Source organism: Thalassophryne amazonica, chromosome 6 (genome assembly GCF_902500255.1).
Source record: "Thalassophryne amazonica chromosome 6, fThaAma1.1, whole genome shotgun sequence".
Classification (NCBI taxonomy): Eukaryota; Metazoa; Chordata; class Actinopteri; order Batrachoidiformes; family Batrachoididae; genus Thalassophryne; species Thalassophryne amazonica.
The window spans coordinates 53,339,446-53,365,069 of NC_047108.1; the positions used below are offsets into that span (position 1 = coordinate 53,339,446).

Below are 25,624 nucleotides of genomic sequence, written 5' to 3' on the forward strand. Positions count from 1 at the left end.
CTAATCTCTGTAATAAAATTTTATGCTCAACAGTATCAAAAGCAGCACTGAGGTCTAACAGGACAAGCACAGAGATGAGTCCACTGTCTGAGGCCATAAGAAGATCATTTGTAACCTTCACTAATGCTGTTTCTGTACTATGATGAATTCTAAAACCTGACTGAAACTCTTCAAATAGACCATTCCTCTGCAGATGATCAGTTAGCTGTTTTACAACTACCCTTTCAAGAATTTTTGAGAGAAAAGGAAGGTTGGAGATTGGCCTATAATTAGCTAAGATAGCTGGGTCAAGTGATGGCTTTTTAAGTAATGGTTTAATTACTGCCACCTTAAAAGCCTGTGGTACATAGCCAACTAATAAAGATAGATTGATCATATTTAAGATCGAAGCATTAAATAATGGTAGGGCTTCCTTGAGCAGCCTGGTAGGAATGGGGTCCAATAGACATGTTGATGGTTTGGATGAAGTAACTAATGAAAATAACTCAGACAGAACAATCTGAGAGAAAGAGTCTAACCAAATACCGGCATCACTGAAAGCAGCCAAAGATAACGATACGTCTTTGGGATGGTTATGAGTAATTTTTTCTCTAATAGTTAAAATTTTATTAGCAAAGAAAGTCATGAAGTCATTACGAGTTAAAGTTAAAGGAATACTCGGCTCAATAGAGCTCTGACTCTTTGTCAGCTCTCTTTTTCAGAGGAGCTACAGCATCCAAAGTTGTCTTCAATGAGGATGTAAAACTATTGACGAGATACTCTATCTCACTTACAGAGTTTAGGTAGCTACTCTGCACTGTGTTGGTATATGGCATTAGGGAACATAAAGAAGGAAACATATCCTTAAACCTAGTTACAGCGCTTTCTGAAAGACTTCTAGTGTAATGAAACTTATTCCCCACTGTTGGGTAGTCCATCAGAGTAAATGTAAATGTTATTAAGAAATGATCAGACAGAAGGGAGTTTTCAGGGAATACTGTTAAGTCTTCAATTTCCATACCATAAGTCAGAACAAGATCTAAGATATGATTAAAGTGGTGGGTGGACTCATTTACATTTTGAGCAAAGCCAATTGAGTCTAATAATAGATTAAATGCAGTGTTGAGGCTGTCATTCTCAGCATCTGTGTGGATGTTAAAATCGCCCACTGTAATTATCTTATCTGAGCTAAGCACTAAGTCAGACAAAAGTTCTGAAAATTCACAGAGAAACTCACAGTAACGACCAGGAGGACGATAGATAACAACAAATAAAACTGGTTTTTGGGACTTCCAATTTGGATGGACAAGACTAAGAGTCAAGCTTTCAAATGAATTAAAGCTCTGTCTGGGTTTTTGATTCATTAATAAGCTGGAATGGAAGATTGCTGCTAATCCTCCGCCTCGGCCCGTGCTACGAGCGTTCTGGCAGTTAGTGTGACTCGGGGGTATTGACTCATTTAAACTAACATATTCATCCTGCTGTAACCAGGTTTCTGTAAGGCAGAATAAATCAATATGTTGATCAATTATTATATCATTTACTAACAGGGACTTAGAAGAGAGAGTCCTAATGTTTAATAGACCACACTTTACTGTTTTAGTCTGTGGTGCAGTTGAAGGTGCTATATTATTTTTTCTTTTTGAATTTTTATGCTTAAATAGATTTTTGCTGGTTATTGGTGGTATGGGAGCAGGCACCGTCTCTACGGGGATGGGGTAATGAGGGGATGGCAGGGGGAGAGAAGCTGCAGAGAGGTGTGTAAGACTACAACTCTGCTTCCTGGTCCCAACCCTGGATAGTCACGGTTTGGAGGATTTAAGAAAATTGGCCAGATTTCTAGAAATGAGAGCTGCTCCATCCAAAGTGGGATGGATGCCGTCTCTCCTAACAAGACCAGGTTTTCCCCAGAAGCTTTGCCAATTATCTATGAAGCCCACCTCATTTTCATTCACACACATGTACTTTGTCTTGCAACTACTGACTTTCATTTCCCTGCTCTTCACAGCATATCTCCACCATTCCAGGCTAGACTTAACCTGCTTTCATTGTCATCTACAAATATCATAGTCCATGGAGACTTCTGTCTGATCTCATCCATCAACCTGTCCGTCACCATTGCAATCAAGAAAGGACTCAGAGCTAAGCCTTGGTCTAATCTCACCTCCACCTTGAATGAATCTGTTGTTCCTAATGCACATTTCACTGCTGTCACACTATCCTGCTGCACTACCTTCACATACTTCTCTGCCACTCCAGACTTCCTTATAAAATCCCACCACTCTTCTCTTGGCACCCTGTCATAAGGTCCCTTCACACATAACACAATTGAGGCCAAATGGTGCACGAAGGAGGATTCGAATGGCACTCTTGAAATTTCGGAGGTGCCTTGAACACCTCATACAGCAGTCACCACAACCATTCGGCCACAGAACATGCAGTCTACATTCATGAGTCGCTTGTGCCGGAAACCTATTCGAACGATGGGTAAGAAGAGGTCGCACTGCCATCTGATTGTGCTTGCAACATTCGCATGGTGTGTCGAACACAGGTCGGACATATCATGCCACATCAAACCCTGGCCGAATGGTGCGATCGAGGCAGCCTTCACACTAATGGCTGACTGACGTCGAATGACGGGCATGTCAGAGCTATGGACCACACATCATGACAGATTCAGCATATCCCTCTGGAGGTGGGATTACCACGCAGCAGTGCACACATGCCGGCACTACAGAGTTAAAAATAAAAAAATGCTCACAAAATCGCCGTCCCTTATGATGTGCATAGATCCCATATAAACCCCATATGACGTGGCGGTCCACGCGGCAATCGAGCAGACAGCCACGTGATAACGCGATCGCGACATGGGGCTTTGAGTGACAGTCATGAGTCCAAGGGGATGTGTCACTCAGATCATGTCAGCACAGGCAAGAGCACCGACACTGTCAGATGATAACATGCACATTGTCAGGCGAGAATGCAAGTGACAGTGCTATGTTCAGTTAAAAGAAACAGTGGTAAAAAAAAAAAAATACAATGAGGACAACAGCATGAGCTCATTAATGTATGATGGCCTTGCTTCACGCTCCAGACACAGGGGAATATCCAGCTCAGGTTCACTCTCTCAGCTGACACTGACAGGGTGAACACAATGTGTTAAATTAAAACAAAGAACAATAAATAATACTAATATAACAGTGATCAGCATGTCGTGAGTGTCTTCGCTACTCACCACTGGAGAACACATATCGTGCAATGTAGACCACAACCTCTCACCAGGCTACTGCAATGCACAAGTGTCGGCATGCTTTCCTGAGGAAGTAAGAAATAAAAACACATAATGCCTTCAGCAGCACCCCACTGTGCACTGCAGACACCATTAGGCAGGCTGCCCCATGTGAATATATCTATTTGATCATATGAACGGGCAGCTGGCGATCCAAATGTCACGTCCACCACATGGGTTATAGTCCATGATGGGGTGTCCTTTGGTGCACTGCACACTGGACAGCTGGACATGCAGAGCCAGCTGATGTGTTTGTGATCATTCAATCATGTCCATTCTTTAATTCCTTGTTTGCGTCCATGGCCATGGTTCATGTAGAGAGGAACAGAGAACAGAGGGACATTAATTGTGTTGTCTGCTCTTTATACCAGGAATTAAATATTTTAACACACAGAACGCAATCTATTTCTTCCATCATTTCCAACACAGACCATCACGTTATTAGGTATCAATTACACATCATAAGAATAATAAGAAGAACGTTATTAATCCTGAAGGAAACTGTTTTGCCAGAGTGCTGAAAAACTAACAGTGAATTGGGTTTTTTTGTTTTGTTTTTTTTACAGTGAGGACAGAATCATTGCCAGTAACATGTTTTTATATGTTTAAAAAGTACATTGATTGTACATTGAAGTACATTGAAGTACACTTTCTTCTCTAGAAGAGTCAAGACAGAAGTCAGACTACCAGAGCAAGAATTTTAGCTGAGGAAGCTTCTGTGATTTGAAGCGAAACGTCCTCAGGTCAAGCAACCCAGTCCAGTCGAAGATTCAAGCTTCTCTACTATACATTGATTGTTCTTATAATGTTCTGTGCTCTCTCATTATTTTGTCTTTACACATTTTCATCAATTTATGTACATTTGTAAATGTGATTGTTTCTGCTGCTGTGTAAACGTGATGTGGTATCACACCTCTTACATGCTCGCATTGTGTTCGTGCGCATGCTCACGAGTGTGCATGAAACCATCCCTGTGGAATTGTTCACGCCTTTCTGACTGTGTGTCCCTCCCGACAGCAGCTGGAATTTTTCGCGGTTCGTCAATTCTTTTTTTTTTTTTTTTTTGCCCTTTTTCGGTCAGTTTCTGCTTCTTTCGCCTGAATTTGTGTTATGCTGTGGCTGATCAACTTTATGCCTCTATAGTTACTGCAATTCTGCACATCACCCTTGTTCTTAAAAATAGGAACCAGCACACTTTGTTTCCACTCCTCAGGCTTCCTCTTACTTGCCAAGATTTTATTAAACAGTCTGGTTAGAAACTCCACTGCATCTCTCCAAGACATTTTGATGCCTCCACTGGAATGTCATCTGGACCAACTGCCTTTCCACTCTTTGTCCTTTTGATAGCTGCCCATTCTCCACAGCTCTCCTCGCTTGTCAGCACATTACAATCTGCATCTTTTACCACCCTAACCTGCTGCACATCCTTCCCAGCTCTGTCCCTTTGTCTGGCCAATCAGTACAAGTACTTTTCTCCATCCTTACTATTCAACTTCTTGTACAGCTTGCTATGTATTTTCCTTAGCTTTTGCAACTTCTCTTATCACCTTATGCCGCATCTCCTTGTACTTCTGTCTACTTTCTTCATCTGTCTGACTATCCCAATTCTTTATCTACTTTTTTATAATGTGATTTTAACATTAATATGTGGAGTGGGAAAAATCAACATTGTTGCCTTAGTACATTTCCAAAACACTGACGTGATCTGATCAGGAGCAGCTACCTCACTCTAACATTGCATTTCCTCATGAGGCTTTGTTTTTTCCTGTTAGAGACCCCTATGCTGGACGACGGGGAGGAGGGAGGAGTGAGGCTGTGGCATCTGGTGAAAGCTAGTGAGGAGTCGGAGCTGCCCAAGCACAGGAGAGGTAGTGTGAAGGAGCGTGGCGGAGAGAGAGCCAAGGCAATACCTGAGATCTACCTCACACGATTGCTCTCGATGAAGGTAATGCAACACGTCACTCAGGAGAAACATCTGAAAATATTTGGAATGTATTTTGGAATACATGCCAGTGTCTATTAAAACTGTGGTACACAGAGAACTCAGACTCAGACACTAAGATATGCTAAATTAGAAAAGGAAAAAAAAAAAAATCACTTTCATTCTAAATCCATTGGGAGTCTATAGTCATGTGATCTAGGGAGGATATCGAAAACAGGACTCTCAAAATTTGACAGAATTTGACATTTGTCACTTTTTTAGTTCAATTCATACTTCATTATTACCTGTGTAGATGGTAAAATGTGCTGCAGATACAAAAGAATTAAAGAAGACGTTCAACATTTTCCAGCATAGTCTCTATTTTTTTTACTGTTTTCAACAAACATGAATTTAATAGATGGAGTATTTATTCAGAGTACTAATCAGACTATTAATGTTACTGGATATGGCTCAGCGTGAACCACTTCTTGTTGCCAATGAATAGAGGGGGGTCTCATTCTGTAAGGCCAAACTTCTTATATACAATCGACAAGTAATTAGTCAGCAGGCAACAACATAAGCTGTTAGATAAGACAGCAAGGTAAACGGCTAAGTGTGTAATTATTAGTCTTAAAATGTTCATTTACAGTGAGCGAGATACAAATGTGCATGTATACTTCCACAGCAAAATGGAGTGCCACCAGTATTGCCTGTTCAGTGGTGATAAGGAGCAGTTTCTTATTGCCCTGTCCAGTGTTTAATTAGCCAGATCATCCCGTGGTAGTATATTTATTTGAAAATCATGCTTTCAGAGCTTTGCAGAGTTGAGCAACAGCAGCATGCTGAACAGCAAAACACAAGTGGTCTTACAGAAATTACAAAAGCAAGAGAAAGTTTGCAATTTTGAACATGATGCTTGATGTATTTTTTAAATGTGCTCTTCTTGTGAGTCGCTGTTAATAAAATTTAGCAGTTTTCTCTGCATCTTTTATCAAAAATAGAGATGGAAATTTGCTGTATATTTTCTAGGATAATGTGTACTTTTTATAGTACTTCCAGATGTACTATTTATGTTGTCTCCAACCTGAACAAGACCATAAATGGGCTGGGGTCCGTCATTCCGAATCATCTTAATTTAATAAAGGCTTTTTAATGGACATTGACTATGATCTGTGAGTGCCTTAAGGCCTTCAACTTTTTTAAGAGCAACATCATTTTTGGGGGGGGGGGGGGGGGCGCTCATGATACAGAGCTCGATGAAGGGAGTAGGAAGGAAGGAAGAGACAGTTCAACTAAAACATTGGGGGTCCCTGTCTTTCACTAAACGCAAAGGGGTGCACACCACAGTACAATGTTTCTGTGTAGGCTCTCAGTTGTCCAGGTGGTTTCCATACTAGAGAAGCTTGAATCTTCGACTGGACTGGGGTGCTTGACGCGAGGACGTTTTGCTTCAAATTGCAGAAGCTTCCTCAGCTAAAATTCTTCAAATCAGACTACCAGAGCAAGAATTTTAGCTGAGGAAGGTTCTGCGATTTGAAGCGAAATGTCCTCGTGTGAAGCACCCCAGTCCAGTCGAAGATTCAAGCTTCTCTACACCACAGTACAATTATTGGTAGTTTCCAAATCGCTGATGCCATTGTGGTTTTAACTTCTAGTTTGTACATCATCTAAATACTGAGTGCAATTGTACCTCACCTAGGTGGGGAGGATAAACACACTCACATGCCACAAACAAAACTACATATGACCTCAGGGTCATAACACAGACAAAAGAGCAAGGACAAGTATATAAATAAATACTACAGTAACTACATACACAATTACATAACAAATAACTAAATTAATTAATCACAGAACACAGAAACAGAGAGTGAGACTTTGTTCTGTGCACTGAAGGAACAGGTGGGTGTGAACGCAAACAGCAGCAGCTACTGAGATCTCTGGGCCGTGAGTCACAGCTGGAAAACAGATGGACAGATGGATGGATGGACGCAAGGCCTTTGCAACACCCAATGGCCATATGTTGGCCTTGGGTAAAAATGAGCAGGACATGCCCCAACATCATTTGTGCTATGAGTTTCATATCGTGCATTTTGCAACAACTGGAAAAGAATCAGGAAAATTTGTGATTTTCAGAAAATACAGCTTCTTTTAATTTTCACACCTAAAGCAAACATTTGACCATGACTTTTTTCCTTACTTTTTAATGAAGACATGTCTTTGAACAACTATGAATACCGAAAACATCCCACAGCTAGTGGAGACAAGTTGCTCAGATCATAGACCAGCTCAGTGGGCTTGTTTAACACACGAAGCTGGACTGTACATCAGGGAAAAATGTAACTTATAGCCAGGGTGTTTCTAAAAAATATTCAGTAAAATGAAACCCCAATCATAAGTCAATGCAAAAGATAGTTGAAAAGCAGCCCCCTTAATGAAACATCTTGTGTTTCATTGTTTCCTGTCTCAGGGCACACTGCAGAAGTTTGTCGATGATTTATTCACTGCAATCCTCAGCACCAGTCGTCCTGTCCCTCTGGCTGTGAAATACTTTTTCGACTTGTTAGATGACCAGGCACTGCAGCACAGCATCACAGACCCAGAGACCATTCACATCTGGAAAACCAACAGGTAAAAATCCTCCAGCACACACACAGTGCATTTTGCTCAGACTTATCGAAGAGCAGACCAGCACTATAACAGGTTTTCTTGATGCTGAAAGAACCTCATGTCGACTTTGGTCAAAGGTTTTGTGATTTGAAGTAATTAGTATGGGCTACCTCTGTCACCTTTAGTTGCAGTTAGCGGTTGAAGATGAATGAGTGAGTGAGTGAGTGAGTATGGAGTATAGTTAATGTCATAAATTTATCATCAGCTAATTTTGTTCAAGTGATGAAAGTTTTCCAGAAAAAGACATTGTCATATCCATGTAGTGTGTTTAATTACTGGCAGGCCATAACAAAGAAATTGGTAACCTCAGATGGCATATGGAGTTACACTACCCACTTTTAAGTTGAATCATGCATGATTTGACTGATCTGTTTTTTCCATCACTATTGTATGGCCTTTTTATACCCTGTGTGTTCAAAAATTTGAAGTTATATATAGCAATCACTCTATTCTTCTGTCTGTCCATCTATATACTTTGTAAGTGCAACTCTTCTCAAAGCCATATCAGCAATTTCAATTAACTTCATAATGCATGAACATGTGTGTGTCTGATATCTTCAATTGGAGATAATTGGAATTTTGTATTTATTACATGATATTGACCTCATTAGTGCAATGATCATACATGACAATATGCATAAAGGAAAATGATTCTGATCCAGCTTTTTTTTTTTTTTTTTTTTTTTGCAATTGCATGTGCAGAGGTTTATCAGTTTGTTGATTCAGGTATTTACTGCCACCGTTATATAATACAACGAGTATGGTGAAGGGGTATCATTTTGTGAGGTTGATCACATATCTCTAGTTCTTTTTGCCTCAAACATTTAATATTTGACATATGCATGTATTTTGCTTTTGATCAGTTTACCACTGCGGTTTTGGATTAATATCCTGAAGAATCCACAGTTCATCTTTGATGTGCAGACCTCAGACCATGTGGATGCTGTACTTTCTGTCATTGCCCAGACCTTTATGGACTCCTGTACCATTGCTGACCACAAACTTGGACGGGTGAGCGAATTACCCTCAAGCACTGCCATTCTGTTCAACAATACAGCTTTATTACCACCACAAACTGATTGAGAATGACAGAGAGTTATGATACTACCATTGTCTTTGTCTGTCATTTATTTGTAAAAATAGTGACATTTTAATGAAATATTACGAAGAGGTGATTATTTCATCAGGGAAAAGCTAATGAAATGTTAGTGATCTTGAGCTACCTCAAGATTTTCCTGTGCTCAGTTGTCAAATTATGCACCCCATGCCAATTTTCCATTTAGTTTTGTCCCTTAAAAATGGGGACTGACCCAAACAGTCCTGTAATTACTGCACTATTCATTCAGTTTGAATGTAATTCCCTAGAATATAAGCTTTCAGTTTGGACTACAAGCTCATATTCATTATTTTATTTTAAATTTTAAGATGTTCTTGCATCTAAAATAAATCTTTGTCAATGTCCAGCTACACTATATAAAACCAAACTGTTACATTTCAGAATGAGTTTGTATATGAAATGTGAAGGGACATTTCTGTGGCCTATATGGTGTATTTGGATGAACAAGGTGCCAGGTGTATTTTTTTTTTTTTTTTTTTTTGGTACATGTTACAATTAAATTATCACAGTACACATTAGAAGACATTCTGCATTTATGTTCCTTGCACAGGACTCTCCCATCAACAAGTTGCTGTATGCCAGAGATATTCCACGTTACAAACAGATGGTGGAAAGGTAGGTATTTGGCAGCCAATTGCCCCACTAACCTCAGACATTGACCGAGTAGTCCTCCAAATGTGACAAAACCAGGGACTGAACCACTGCCCTCATGACCAAGGGTGGACAGTATGGTACATACCTTTGAGTCAAAGCAACACCTCTGCCTATTTTGGACACGATATGACTAATGTGATCAGACCATAAGAGCTGATTGTCTAATTTAACTCTTTAACACTTGCTCTATTGTAATTGCATTGATAGATAAGTTTAAATCACAAGGTCTATTTAAGATATGTTTAGTTCCAAAAACAATACATTTGGTTTTAGAAATATTCAGAACCAATTTATTCTCCTTAACCCAATTAACAATAACATTAAGTTGAGTTTGTAAATTTTGGCCAAGATTAGTGATTGAATGAGATACACAAAACAAAGTTACATCATCTACATATAATACTATACTATAATGCATCATTAGGCAGATCATTTACAAAAACTGAAAATAAGAGTGGACCCAAACAGCTACCCTGCAGAATACCACATGATAAGTGTTTTCGATTAGAAAAACTTCCATTAAAAAAATACTTGCTGAATTCTGTCAGTGAGGTAACTTCTTATCAGTAAGAGAGACATAGATGATAGCCCATAACATTTTAGCTTTAACAATAAAATTTCATGATCAATTACATCAAACGCAGCTGAAAAGTCTAAAAATACGGCACCCACTAGTTTTCTGTCATCCATGTCTGTTAACCACTGATCCACCATGTGCACTAATGCAGTACTAGTTGAATGACCAGGTCTGTAGACATGTTGCGAATTTGTAAGCAGATCATTTGTCACAAAATATTGCAACATTTGATCAAACAGTAACTTTTCAAATATTTTACTTAAAACAGGGAGAATATGAATTGGTCTGCAGTTAGAGGCGGAAACCAGACTGTTACACTAACTGCTGTCTGCTGCACATTAAACCTTTTAGATTGAACTGGTGATTTTTAAAGCTTCTCTGGATATAACTCATATTGTAAGGGTGTGTATTTTTCCTTTATAAAATATGTGAAGTGAGTGTTTTTGAGCCATCGAGCATGTTTTACAACATTCATAATTTAGTAGGGTAGGAGTTTATGAAATTAAATAACATAGCTATTAAATTACAATTTTTAGGGTCCCTTCACACATAACACGATTGAAGCCGACTGCCGCACGAAGGAGGAATTGCATGTCACTCGTGAAAAATCAGAGCCATATCGAACGCCTCGTACAGGTGTCGCAACAACCATTCACGCACACCATTGGCTGAAAGACACCGAGTGCCCTGCGAGTGCCCGTTCGACCCCCTCTCGGCAGGTGTTGGCCAGAGTCCATGTGACACCCACGAACATCCAACACCACTTGCGGGGCACTTAGAAAAGGCGGGGCTGTTTGCATAGTTTTTCGGCCGGTTTCTGCTTCTTTTGCCCAATTTTGTGTTATGCATGAAGGGGCCCTTCACATTGCTTCATACCTTGTGTGAGAATAATGCTAGTGTGCAGTACATATAGATTGTCAAACTGTGGCACCAACAGGAATGGAATGCCACAGGGAGTAGTGTTAGTTCCTAACATGTTGTGGAAACTACCTACGAGGGATGTAACAGTGATGTGGGAACACATGCAGGTAGAGGTGTGTGTGTCATCCTTTACATGCTGACAGTGGGCGTGGTGGGGTGGTGGCAGGGTTGTTGGCAAGAAATCTGCAGTCGACTTTTTGTTTGGTCAGGAAATTATGTTTAAAGGTGTTTCAAATATTTTGTCCATGTTATTTGTACGTATTTATACAAAAGCAACAATATTAGAAACATAAAAATGCCTTGTTACAGCATGTATCAACAACAGTAGAGTCTTTAGCTTTAAAAATAACCAAACAGTTTAATTAACTATATGTCATGAAGCTGGTTTCTGTTACAGGATTGTTGGCATTGTTGTGTGGGGTGCTGGATTAATAAATAACACAGAAATTAACTTGCATGTCTACATTAAACTCTCACAAGGACCAGAAGAACTTTACACACAACTGTCAGCTTGTAAAAAGCTCAATGTGTCTTACCACAAGTGAACTTTGATGGGCTCACTCACCCAAAATGATGCGCCTCTGCATCCTTATCAACTTTTCATCATATTTCTATTAATAGATGATATCTTTACACAGTGTTCTAGATAAATATATGTCTCACCTTCTGAAAGCCAAGATTGTTCTTAACATTTTGATCTGCAAAACATGGGCATTATGCTGAAAGAAAGTACCTTAAAAGGGGAATTTCTTAACGTATGGTAAAATCGAGAAAGCACCCTTAGGACTCTAAGGGTTAATGAGATGCAGGCTGTAGTGAGGTACCATCAATTACTGATCCACCATACTGTATGATATTAATTTCATAAGTGTCACTCATCCTAAACCACATTATGGAATTCAGTGAAACATCACACAGTGCTCTAGATAAATACAGTTGTGCTCAAAAGTTTACATACCCTGGCAGAATTTTTGCTTTTTTGGCCATTTTTAAGAGAATATGAATGACACAAGACACAAGAACTTTTTTTCACTCATGGTTAGTGGTTGGGTGAAGCCATTTATTGACACAAAACAGTGTTTCCTATTTTTAAATCAAAATGACAAGAGAACTACCCAAATGAACCTGATCAAAGGTTTACATACCCCTGTTCTTAATACTGTGTATTGCCCCTTTTAACATCAGTGACAGCTTGGAGTCTTTTGTGGTAGTTTTGGTCGAGGCTCTCTGATGGTAAAGCTGCCACTGAATATATTTCAGACTTTATTTACATCAATTACAAAGAAATACAAACAATATGGCACTCGATGGTAAATCTGCATGGAGTAGACAGTTCTCAAAAACTGAGTGACTGTGCAAGAAGGAGAGGAGTGAAGAAAGCCACCAAGACACCCAGACAACCCAGAAGTAGTTATAGGCTGATGTGGCTGTGATTGGAGAAATTATGTACAGTGCAAGCTTTGCATTTTGCATCACCAGTTATCCATCTTCATGATGAAGTGGTATAGAGGAGGATTTTCTTAAAAAAGAAGACCTGAAACTTTAGATACAAATTGCCAGAAGGTACATCTGAGATGCAACCCTGGATTTGATCTGTTTTGGTGAAAGAAAATCCTTCTCTGCTCTACTCCACTATGAAGCTAAGAGTAGTGATGCAAAATTTTAAAGGGGCAATACACAGTATTAAGAACAGGGGTGAACTTTGGATCAGGGTCATTTGGGTAGTTCTCTTGTCATCTTGATTTAAAAAGAGAAAACACAGTTGTTTGACAATAAATGGTTTCACCCAACCACTAACCATGAGTGAAAAAAAAAATTGTGGTGTTATTCATATTCTCTGAAAAATGGCCAAAAAAAGAGCAAAAATTCTACCAGGGTATGTAAACCTTTGAGCACAGCTGTATATGTCTCACATTCAGAAAGCTGAGATTGTTCTGAACATTTTGATATGCAAAACATGAGCATTATGCTAACAGAAAATACCTGCAAAGGAGAATTTCTTAAGGTATGGTAAAATAGATAAAGTATCCTTAGAACTCTATGGGTTAATGAGATACTATCAATCATTGATCCACCATACTGTATGATTTTGATTTCATAAGTGTCACTCATCCTACACCACATTATGGATTTCAGTGAAACTTCACACAGTGGTCGCACAACATCTGAAGACGTGCACGATGGATGAAAATCTGAGTCAGATGTGTTAAAGGGAAGATAATTGGATTTTTTTCTCTTTTCATATTTGTAGCTTACATGTACATATATTTTCAGTTTACTAATTCAGATATTTCGTCACAAATGTTTCACTATAGTAAAAACAACACTCGCAAAATAAACTAGTTTGATAGAGTGGAGCTATAATTTTGATCTCTTGTTTCTATTGAAATCTGCCCATCACTTCTTGCTGTTCTTTTCTCTCCAGGTATTATGCAGACATTCGTGAGACCATCTCTGCCAGTGACCAGGAGATGAACTCGGCTCTAGCAGAACTCTCTCGTGTATGTTACTGCTTGTTTTCTAATTGTGAGAGAGGGAAAAAAGATGAAAACACTCTGAGGGGCACCCAGAGACTGTAACATACATGTCTTACATGTTTGACACAGATCCATTCAAATTAAGACTTTGTGACTCAGTGATACCATAATACTGGGTTCTGTGTGGTCTTGACATTTCATCACTTCTGTCCAAAATGGAAGCACTTTATAATACGTTTAATGTACTTCCAAACAATTTGATTTAAACAGTTATAACCTTGCGTTATAGGTCAGAAGGTCATTTGACCAATAGAAAGGAGTCATGATAATTAATATTAGTGTTTCATAGTAATCATGTGCATCTTGAACCAATTCCCCAAAATAGTGATTGGAAATGAGTTTGACCTCCCAAAGTCACCCAAGGTCAAAAGACATGTGACTAAATACTATATTAGGTTTATTTTGTTTGTTTTTGTTTTGTTTTAAGAGTTCCTCAAAAATTCCTCAAAATAGTAATGTTGGCTGTTAGACGTTGGCCTGTGACCTTAACATTGAACTTATTTTTCTCAAAATACCTTTGACCTTGGTTGACTCTCACATATTCTGCCAACGTTGGGGCAAATAGTCTTAAACCTCATAAGTTATTTTGTTGATTTTTTTAAAACTCTACATCTTACTTCTTTACAAGCACAAATATCTAAAAATTTCAGTATGTCAAATCAACTTTGTTTAAAATCTGCAAGTTGTAGCACATGCTGGGATACTTTGTAGGTGCTGTGTGTCCCTCCATCCAGTTATACAGCTTCATGATAAAGTGGTATAGAGGAGGATTTTCTTTCACAAAAACATAAATCTGTGTGCCTTCTGGCAAATTGTTGCTGAAATTTCAGGTCTTTTTAAAGAAAATCCTCCTTTATACCTCTTCATCATGAAGCTGTATAACTGGGGATACAAAATGCAAAACATGTACTATGCACAATTTCAAGAGAAGCCTATAATGTCTTCTGGGTTGTCTGGGTGTCTTGGTGGTTTTCTTCACTCTTCAACTTCTTGCATAGTCACTCAGTTTAAAAAAAAACTCCCTACTCCACACAGATTTACCATAGAGTGTCATACTGTTTGCATTTCTTCGTAATTGATGTAAATAAAGTCAAAGACACATCAGACTTGGAAATGTACATGTATCCATCCCCTGACCTGTCTGTAGAAAACTGACAGTAAAACAGGTGCTACGTGTACCAAACAGGGCCATTACTTATACAATCCATCATCTTGGCTTTTATATTTATAATTAATTGAAATCAAGTTGTAAAGATTGGCTTTGAGTTTGAGCTTAAGGAAGATAATTTTCAACATTTTTTATATTGGGAAGCCTGATTTACTTTTTGTATTTGAAATGTCATAAACAGATTAAAATGTGTGAAATACCAAGGGGCCCAATACTTTTGGAGGCCACTATACATCTAGATGATCACAGCTGATGTGCCCCGTTCATGAAGTGCTCACAGAATAGTCCTCTGTGTTCCCCTGGCAGAACACAGCATAATAATTCAACAGTTTCCAAAAATTCCTTTGATGTAATAACAAGTCTGAAATAAGAAGGGTTTTCTTTGTTTTGTTTTGTTTTTGTAAATTGCCAGGTGGCGGTTAGTGCGCTTTTTTCCAGTGTGAAGGTTCCCAATTCAGAACCAGCCATGACCTTTCTACATGTAATGTGGAGTTACATTAAGATGGGCATCCAGCATAAAACTTGTACCAAATCAGCATGTAGCTCCATCTTGGATCTGCTGTGGCAACCTTGAGTGAAACCACGGGAGAAGATACCGAAGATACTTACTTATGGCACCTTCACAGATAACACAAAGTTGGGTGGAAGATGCAGAAATCTACCCGCTGTTGTCAGGGACACACGGTCGGACAGGCGTGAACGATCTTGCTGCAACAGTTTCGTGCATGCTCGTGTCCGCATGCAGAAACACAGTGCAAGGACATACATCGCGCTCACACAGCAGCAGCAGCAATTACATGCTGGACATATTATTTATGCTGTGCATAAATCAACGGAAATGTGACCACACAAAACAGAACATCTTAATGAACAATGAATGTACTGTTTAAATGTAAGACAATCATCTTACTGGCCATGACTCTGTTCTCACTGTAAAAAAAACACAAACACAGCCGCACTTGTTAATATTTAATTCCGAGCGGACAATACAAGAATTATCCTCCTCCTGGATGTAAACACGGAAGGACTGAACTGACACGGATGACTTTTTATTCCTTTTATTTTTTACATGAATGACCTGATGCACTCATATCATGATCACATGAGCCGCCTCTACGTGTCCCTCTGTCCACTGCACACTGAAGCGCCTTGTTAGGTGATATTCTGCATGGCACAATATGTGTTCCCCAGCTGTGCGTAGTGATGATACAGCAGTCAGGTGCAGCTTTGACTGCATGGTCATCAGCGTGCACACTGAGACGTGGTTGGCGCGATCCGGTTCCTTTTTATTTCTCCCCATGTTGTCATCATTTGCAGACATGCGTGCAGCACCGTGCCTTGTGTTCCCTAGCTGTGCATTGCACTGACGCCATGACTGTGATGTGGAGCTGCGCATGATGTTGGACCTCGGCAATGACCGTGGGCAGTGCTCAGCCCCCTCCCTGCATGATTTTGAATTTCATCCAACCTGTGATGTGATTACATGACTACCACGGCCCCCTGACAAATGCATAACTGTAGTGCATGTGTGCGCATGTGACCATGCCAATCAATACATGATCGACACGCGACAAGCACACCTTCCGCGATCACATAGATGGCTCACGGCTCCAGCCTGTGGGGCAGTTAAGCTGGCCATGCTGATTTTGCTCTGAGGATGTCAGTCAGACTGTGACATGATGGGCACACCGTGGACATTGCGATCACGTATCACGTGATGTGCCTGTCTGGATGGCTGTCACACTGGCGCTGTGACACGCAGCAGGGTTGTTATTTGCATCTCTGTTGTGGTGGTGTGGGTTTGTGATATGCCATGGTGTTCCACAGCTGTCAGTTGTGCCATGATGGATATGACAGCCATCTAGCTGTGTGCGCTTTGCTGACTGTGATCACACTGCAATGCACCCACCATCTGCAACCTCAGCCGCACCTCAACTATAGGCTCGTGGTATGGGGAAGACGACAACTCACTCACACGCCATCTGTGTTGGGGGGACACACCGCACATTCCATTTGTGTTTGTGTGTGTGGGGGGGGGGGGGGGGGGGGGGGGGGGGGGGGGAACACCTGGACTGCAGCCAAGAGTGGGTCAAATGGCCATTCATCCGGCATTCAACTACATTCGGCTGCTGGTGTGAAGGCTGCCTCAGTTGAGCCATTCGGCCATGGTTTGACATGTCTAATGATTTTGTGCAGCTCCTCAGCCGCGGCACGATATGTCCGACCTGCGTACAACATGCAGGCGAATGTTGCAAACATGATCAGATTGTTGTGTGGGCCGCTGAAGAGGAGGTACTGCTGGCCCACCACCACCAGAGGGCGCCCTGCCTGGAGTGCGGGCTCCAGGCACCAGAGGGCGCCGCCGCCTCACGTGAGCAGCTACGGTGACAGCTGTCACCCATCACCTGAGACAGCTGACGGCAATCATCTGTGGGGTATATCAGCAGGACGGCACCTCCACCTCATTGCCGAGATATCGTTTCTACCAGAGAGGTAACGTATCGAAGCTACGGAGTGTATCTTTTGGATTGTGCTAGTTTGTGGATTACTGTTCCAACGAGAGGTGGAGGTGCCGTCCTGCTGTTCGGAGTCCTGGGTGCAAACGCGCCCCCATCTAACTGTCCTTTGTTCCTCGCCAGCAGTACCAGGTCCGACACGCGGAGGCAGTGGCCACCTGGGAGTTCGGGACTTGGCGGCTCCAGTATTCCCGGGGTCCTGTGGCGGAGGAAGCCGTGTGGTTCCGGTCTTACCTTGGAGAGGGCGTCTCCTACCTTCGAGCCTGCCCACACGACACTTTTGTGAATTGACTGTTGTCCATTGCTGTGATTGGTTGTATTCGTTGTGCACATTCACAACAGTAAAGCTTGTTATTTGACTTACTCCATTGTCCGTTCATTTGCGCCCCCTGTTGTGGGTCCGTGTTCCTACACTTTCCCAACAGGATATCTCGGCCAGCGTCATGGATCCCGAGGGGCGTCAACCGGCTGTTGAACGGCCAATGGAAGAACAGGACGCGCAGGCGTCCGCGGGAGGGGTAATCGGTGAGTTGCAGCGGATCCTCACCGCTTCACGACTCGGTTGGATTTCATGACCGAGCAGAACGTCCTCCCTGAACCGCAGGGTGGAGGCTCTCGCCGCGCAGGTGGAAGCGCGCCCTCCGGGCGCCGCTGCGGCTCTCCCTCCCGTAGATCCTGTGCGTAACGTTGACGTTCCACTGGTTGTTCAACGACCTCTCCCTCCTTCCCCGGAAGCATACATAAGCCCTCCAGAGCCGTACGGAGGCTGTGTGGAGACGTGCGCGGATTTTCTGATGCAGTGTTCGCTCATCTTCGCACAGCGTCCCGTTATGTACGCGACCGATGCTAGTAAAGTAGCTTATGTCATAAACCTGCTCGCAGTGAGGCACGCGCTTGGGCTACAGCGCTCTGGGAGCAGAATTCACGGCTCCTTCTGACATACGATGGGTTTGTGAGGGGGCTCAGAACCGTGTTCGATCACCCTAATAGAGGAGAAACCACTTCAACCGTGCTACTGTCAATGAGACAGGGGCGCCGGAGCGCAGCTGTTTATGCAGTCGACTTCCGCATCGCGGCTGTGAGATCCGGCTGGAATAACGCTGCCCTCCGCGCCGCCTTTGTAAACGGACTGTCTTTGGTTCTCAAGGAGCACCTGGTGGCTAAGGACGAACCGCGGGATTTAGACGGGCTTATCGATCTTGTCATACGGTTGGACAACCGGTTAGAAGAACGTCGGCGGGAACGAGACGAAGGGCGTGGCCGGGCACGCGCCGTCCCTCTCCCTTCCGGTTCCGACCGCGCTCCGCCTTCCCCACGCTCCACGGCCCCTGCGCTCCGTGGGGCCACAGCTCCCCCTACTGACGAAGCTATGGACATGAGTAGGGCAACATTTAGGGCACCAGCTGCACAGAGGAGACGGGCCCCATGGAGCTTGTTTTGTTTGTGGTGCACTAGAGCACCATGTGAGAGACTGCCCCGAGCAGTTACAACACCAACGCCCGCCCCTAGAGACTGGGCTAGGGTGGGCCGAGACATTCACGTGGGACACACCCACATTGCTACACGACTCCCAGTCACGATCCTGTATGAGGATTTAACCCTGAAGGCCCCAGCACTGGTGGACACGGGCTCAGAGGGGAATCTGTTGGACTGCAGATGGGCCAGGGAGATAGGGCTCCCTCTGGTGGCGCTTACCTCGCCTGTGCAGGTTCGAGCGCTAGATGGCTCCCTGCTCCCTCCGATCACACATAAGACACCACCTGTAACGCTGGTGGTGTCAGGAAACCACCGGGAGGTGATCGAGTTTTTTGTGACTCAGGCCACTTCCCGTGTGGTTTTAGGCTTTCCCTGGATGTTGAAGCACAATCCCCGGATTGATTGGCCGTCCGGGGTAGTGGTTCAGTGGAGCGAGACCTGCCATCGGGTGTGTCTAGGTTCCTCGGTTCCTCCCGGCTCCCAAGCTAAGGAGGAGGTCAGAGTCCCGCCCAATCTGGGGACTGTGCCGGTGGAGTACCACGACCTTGTCGACATGTTCAGCAAGGATCTGGCGCTCACACTCCCCCCCCACCGTCCGTACAATTGTGCCATCGATTTGGTTCCAGGCAGTGGGTTCCCGTCCAGTAGACTGTACAACCTCTCACGGCCTGAGCGCGAATCAATGGAGACCTACATCCGGGACTCGTTAGCTGCCGGGTTGATCCGAAATTCCACCTCCCCGATGGGCGCAGGTTTCTTTTTCGTGGGTAAAAAAGATGGCGGGACTTCGTCCATGCAGCGATTATATGGGGGCTGAACGAAATTCAACGGTTCGCAACCGATACCCGTTACCCCTGTTGATTCGGTGTTCACAGCCCCCTGCATGGAGCCAAGATTTTTACCAAGCTTGATCTTAGAAACGCGTATCATCTGGTTCGGATCCGGAAGGGAGACGAGTGGAGACGGCATTCAACACCCCCTTAGGTCACTTTGAGTACCTTGTCATGGCCGTTCGGGCCTCACAAACGCCCGCGCCGTTCCAAGCCTTGGTTAACGACGTATTGCGGGACTTCCTGCACCGGTTCGTCTTTGTATATCTAGACGATATACTCATCTTTTCTCCGATCCTGAGACTCATGTCCGGCATGTACGTCAGGTCCTGCAGGCGGTTATGGGGAGAACCGACTGTTTGTAAGGGCGAGAAGTGTGAGTTTCACCGCACCTCTTTGTCCTTCCTGGTGTTCATCATCTCCCCCCAACTCCGTCGCACCTGATCCGGCCAAGGTTGCAGCGGTGAGAGACTGGCCCCAACCCACAAGCCGTAGGAAGCTGCAACAGTTCCTCGCTTTGCGAATTTCTACAGGGAGGTTCATTAAGGGCTACAGTCAGGTTGTTAGCCCCCTGACAGCCCTGACCCTCACCAAAAGTCCCCTTCACCTGGTCGGATCGTTGCGAAGGGGACCGCGTTCAAGGAGTTGAAACGTGTGCTTCTCCGTCTGCACCCGTTCTGGTGCAGCCCGATCCTAGTCGCCAGTTAGTGGTTGAAGTGGACGCCTCGGACTCAGGGATGGAGCTGTGCTGTCCCAGAGTGGGAAGACCGATAAGGTCCTTCATCCGTGTGCCTATTTTTCCCACAGGTGACGCCGGCTTGAACGGAACTATGACGTCGGCAACCGAGAACTCCTTGCGGTGAAAGAGGCTCTTGAAGAGTGGAGACACCTGTTGGAGGGAACGTCCGTGCCATTCACGGTTTTCACTGACCACCGGAACCTGGAGTATATCAGGACCGCCAAGCGGCTGAATCCCAGGCAAGCCCACTGGTCACTGTTCTTCGGCCGTTTTGACTTCCGCATCACCTACGCGCCCGGGACAAGAACCAGAAATCGGATGCCTTGTCCCGGTACACGAAGACGAGGTCAACCGGAGTTGTCGGATCCACCGGAACCCATCATCCCGGAGTCCACTATCGTGGCCACCCTCACCTGGGACGTAGAGAGAAACCGTCCGGGAGGCCCTGGCACGAAGCCCGGACCCCGGGACTGGACCAAAGAACAGACTTTACGTCCCACCAGAGGCAAGGGCTGCAGTCCTGGACTTCTGTCACGGCTCTAAGCTCTCCTGTCATCCAGGGGTGCAAAGAACCGTGGCAGTTGTCCGCAGCGCTTCTGGTGGGCGTCCTGGAGGCCGACGTCCGGGACTATATCCAGGCCTGTACCACCTGCGCCAGGGGCAAGGCCGACCATCGCAAGGCTCCGGACTGCTAAGCCCGCGCCCGTGCCTCATCGCCCCTGATCCCACATCGGCCTGGATTTTGTCACGGGCCTCCCGCCGTCCCAGGGAAACACCGTGATCCTCACGATAGTGGACCGATTCTCCAAGGCGGCCCACTTCGTGGCCCTCCCGAAGCTCCCAACGGCCCAGGAGACAGCGGACCTCCTGGTCCACCATGTCGTCCGCCTGCATGGGATACCATCAGACATCGTCTCCGATCGCGGTCCCCAGTTCTCCTCACACGTCTGGAGGAGCTTTTGCCGGGAACTGGGGGCCATGGTTAGTCTCTCGTCCGGGTATCACCCCCAGACCAACGGGCAAGCAGAGCGGGCCAATCAAGAAAGGAGCAAACACTGCGTTGTGTGACAGCCGCGCACCCGGCGGCCTGGAGTACTCATCTGGCCTGGATCGAGTACGCCCACAACAGTCAAGTGTCATCAGCCACCGGCCTCTCCCCCCTTTGAGGTGTGTTTGGGGTATCAGCCCCCATTGTTCCCGGTGGTTGAGGAGAGGTCGGCGTGCCCTCGGTCCAGGCCCACCTGCGAAGTGCCGTCGGGTGTGGCGTGCCGCCCGTTCTGCTTTGTTGAAGGCCCAGATGAGGCGAAGACCCATGCAGACCGGCGGCGGACCCCGGCCCCTACGTATCGCCCCGGGCAGGAAGTGTGGTTGTCCACAAAGGACATCCCGCTACAAGTGGCCTCCCCAAAACTGCAGGACAGATACATAGGACCGTTTAAAATTCTCAAGGTCATCAATCCCGCCGCAGTGAGGCTTCGGCTTCCAGCCTCACTGCGGATCCATCCAGTATTTCATGTGTCAAAGCTCAAGCCCCATCACACCTCGCCCCTCTGTACACCCGGTCCGGCACCACCTCCTGGCCGACTTCTACCGTCGCCACCCGGACAAGCCCGGTCGGGCGCCAGGAGGCGCCCGTTGAGGGGGGGGTCCTGTTGTGTGGGCCGCTGAAGAGGAGGTACTGCTGGCCCACCACCACCGAGGGCGCCTGCCTGGAGTGCGGGCTCCAGGCACCAGAGGGCGCCGCCGCCTCACGTGAGCAGCTACGGTGACAGCTGTCACCCATCACCTGAGACAGCTGACGGCAATCATCTGTGGGGTATATCAGCAGGACGGCACCTCCACCTCATTGCCGAGATATCGTTTCTACCAGAGAGGTAACGTATCGAAGCTACGGAGTGTATCTTTTTGGATTGTGCTAGTTTGTGGATTACTGTTCCAACGAGAGGTGGAGGTAACTTCCCTGCTGTTCGGAGTCCTGGGTGCAAACGCGCCCCCATCTAACTGTCCTTTGTTCCTCGCCAGCAGTACCAGGTCCGACACGCGGAGGCAGTGCCACCTGGGAGTTCGGGACTTGGCGGCTCCAGTATTCCCGGGGTCCTGTGGCGGAGGAAGCCGTGTGGTTCCGGTCTTACCTTGGAGAGGCGTCTCCTACCTTCGAGCCTGCCCACACGACACTTTTGTGAATTGACTGTTGTCCATTGCTGTGATTGGTTGTATTCGTTGTGCACATTCACAACAGTAAAGCTTTGTTATTTTGACTTACTCCATTGTCCGTTCATTTGCGCCCCCTGTTGTGGGTCCATGTTCCTACACTTTCCCAACACAGATGGCAGTGCGACCTCATCTTGCCTGACATTTGAATGGGTTTCCGGCACGAGCGGCACGTGAATATAGAGTGCATGTGCCATTCCCGAATGGATGTGGCGACTGCTGCACGAGGCGTTCGAGTGCGGCTGCGATTTCCCATAAGTGCCATTCAAATCCTCCTTCATACGCCATTCTGTCTCAAGCGTTTTATGTGAGAAGGGGCCCTTACTTTTGGTGTGGGATCTATGTAAAACCAGTGGTAGGCACAGCTAACCAAAAAGTTAGCTTCGATAACAATTAATCAGATAACTGAAAAGTTATCTTTTATAACGATAAACTGCTAAAAAAATATCTTTATTACAGATAACCGATAACTATTAGTATTGATTTGGATGTGGCCACATCAGATTACACTGTCGGTTTCTGATAAACCAGTTTCACTTTAAGCGTGGCAGGGACTGCTGGGTAAATTCAAGGATCACAAACACAAAGAACACACGAAAAATGAATGAATAAAAAAAATAATAAAAGCCCAAACACTGTCATCATCTTTCAAAAGCAGTAAAACAAGTATCAGAAGTCACAGTTTATCTCTGTATTAGATACACTGTCATTTATGAACTAAAACCTGATGCTTTTTCAGACACTGTGAACCCTGCGGCTTAAACAACCGAAATACATCCATTAATGCATTGACTGACAGAATAAAATACACGTAGTAAATATAAATTCTTACCTGTTGGTTTCAGTGGGATTCATCTGAATAAATAATCCACATAAAGCATCCTTTTTTTTAAATGCAAAACAATGTCTAAACGTGAAGAATAGTCCCACCCACTGCACACCGAGCTGCGCCATGAGAGCTCCTCTTCCCCATCGAGTCTTGGCAATTAAATTACAGCTACAAAGAAATAAAATAAAATAATGTTAAAATTAGTCTGTTTTGTTTTTGTGTCGAGTGGACAAGTCACTGTAACGTCCAAAGTGAACCTGAACTACACTACCCATAATGCTCCCTGCGTCGACTGGCCAATCACATTTTTGCACTTAATGATGACGTCATCAGCAAGTGACAGGCAGCCAGTCTGCTCCGTGGCTATAAACACACAACAAACGGACTAAAAAGTTTGATTCTAGGGTTTACAAACATTTTTATCTGTTAAACTTTACCAGCAAAAAAAATGTTATCGGACTGAAAGTTATCGGAACTAAATTTGTCGGAAGATAATTGGTCCGATGATGGTTTTATAATTTATCTGAAGAGCTAATCCGATAGCAAAAACATTAGCTTCGATAATTAGCTGCTATCGGATTAGCTGAACTGTGCCCACCACTGCGTTAAACAGGCCCTAAATATCAACCAATGCTGTGTTTTAACTCCCTTTATCCCAGACTGAAATTCATTCTTTCTCTGCCAACACAGAATTATGCTGCAGAGGTCAACTGTCTTGTCGCCTTACATGAACTATACAAGTATATCAACAAATACTACGATCAAGTAAGTAGCACAGAAACATTATGCACGTTTTGCTTTTTGTACACTGTATCTTGTTGTGTTGCTGAAACCCTGGAGACAAAGGACAAAGACAAAGTTCAGTGTGACAATCTTGCAATAATTATATATAACGTATTTCACACTGGGCAGCACGGTGGCTTAGTGGTTAGCACTGTTGCCTCACAGCGAGGAGGTCGTGGGTTCAATTCCCGTGGCCTTTCTGTGTGGAGTTTGCATGTTCTCCCCGTGTTTGCGTGGGTTTCCTCCGGGTGCTCCGGTTTCCTCCCACATCCAAAGACATGCGGGTTAGGTGGATTGAACTCTCTAAAATTGTCCGTAGATGTGTGTGTGTGTGGGTGTGTCTGTGTTTGTTTGTCTATTTGTGGCCCTGCGACAGACTGGCGTTCTGTCCTGGGTGTACCCCACCTCACGCTCTATGACTGCTGGGATAGGCTCCAGCCCCCCGCGACCCTTAATTGGACTAAGCGGTAGAAGATGAATGAATGAATGAATGAATGAATGAATGAATGTATTTCACACTGTGCTGTCATTTGTCACTGAGTAACTATAACACAGTGATACTGGTGTACAAGTTTTATTACATATCTAAATAAGCAAAACAGCCAGTTTATTCATTCATTCATCTTCTATACCTGCTTACTCCAATTGGTGGGTGGGGGGGACTGGAGCCTATCCCAGCAGTCATAGGGCATGAGGCACAGCCAGTTTAACGTTGCAGAATTTTCATACACCTCCTTTCCCCTGTCAGATTATCACAGCCCTGGAGGAGGATGCCACTGCCCAGAAGATGCAGCTTGGCTGCAGACTTCAACAGATTGCTGCTGCTGTGGAAAACAAAGTCACAGACCTATGACCCAAGGCACCAATTATTGTTCTATCTTCAAACACAGGACGTGGTTATCAAGCTGTACCATATCCTAGAGAAATAAAAGAGCACTTGCGGAAAAGGTTTGACATCATGACGTGAGCAAAGCCAAAGGAGCACTGTGAAACTTCTTGTGATTTTACTGTTACAGTAGCAGACTGAGTTTTTGATTTGAAAAACACTGGCTGTGTTGTCTGTCCTGTCTTCAGGAGGTACAGCAGGACTCCTCCGATGCCTTACACAGGCAGAAAAAAAACACAAGGATCTGAGTGGGGAATGAAACTGCAAACATTTGAGTACATCAAAACACCAGAACATCTGCTAACATCTGTTGTTCTTGTGTATGTTATTTCAAGCTAAAAGGGAGAAGAAGCGAAATAATTTTGATTTTGCTGTCATTCTAGCTTGAGGAATTTCTTGGCCGATTGCACATAACATTCCTTGCACAAATTCACAGGTATGTTTAGTCACTGTCTTCTGTGGAATGGGTGCTGTCGGTGTGCTATTTGAAGACACAGTTGTAAAAGGGAATGTGTGCGTCA

The 25,624-nt window shown here is 44.3% G+C and overlaps 1 protein-coding gene across 2 annotated transcripts in view; it reads left to right on the forward strand.

The window, feature by feature from the left end:
- The window catches only part of plxnb1a (plexin b1a), a 129,321-nt gene extending 103,983 nt beyond the window's left edge, over positions 1-25,338 (forward strand). For both annotated transcript variants that reach the window (XM_034172188.1, XM_034172189.1), the window contains 7 exons: positions 5,041-5,213; positions 7,660-7,820; positions 8,723-8,870; positions 9,527-9,591; positions 13,554-13,629; positions 24,125-24,199; positions 24,966-25,338. In XM_034172188.1, the coding sequence (XP_034028079.1) occupies positions 5,041-5,213; positions 7,660-7,820; positions 8,723-8,870; positions 9,527-9,591; positions 13,554-13,629; positions 24,125-24,199; positions 24,966-25,070 (803 nt within the window). In that variant the 3' untranslated portion in view covers positions 25,071-25,338. The remainder of the gene's footprint in view (positions 1-5,040; positions 5,214-7,659; positions 7,821-8,722; positions 8,871-9,526; positions 9,592-13,553; positions 13,630-24,124; positions 24,200-24,965) is intronic.
- Positions 25,339-25,624: the final 286 nt, after the last annotated feature.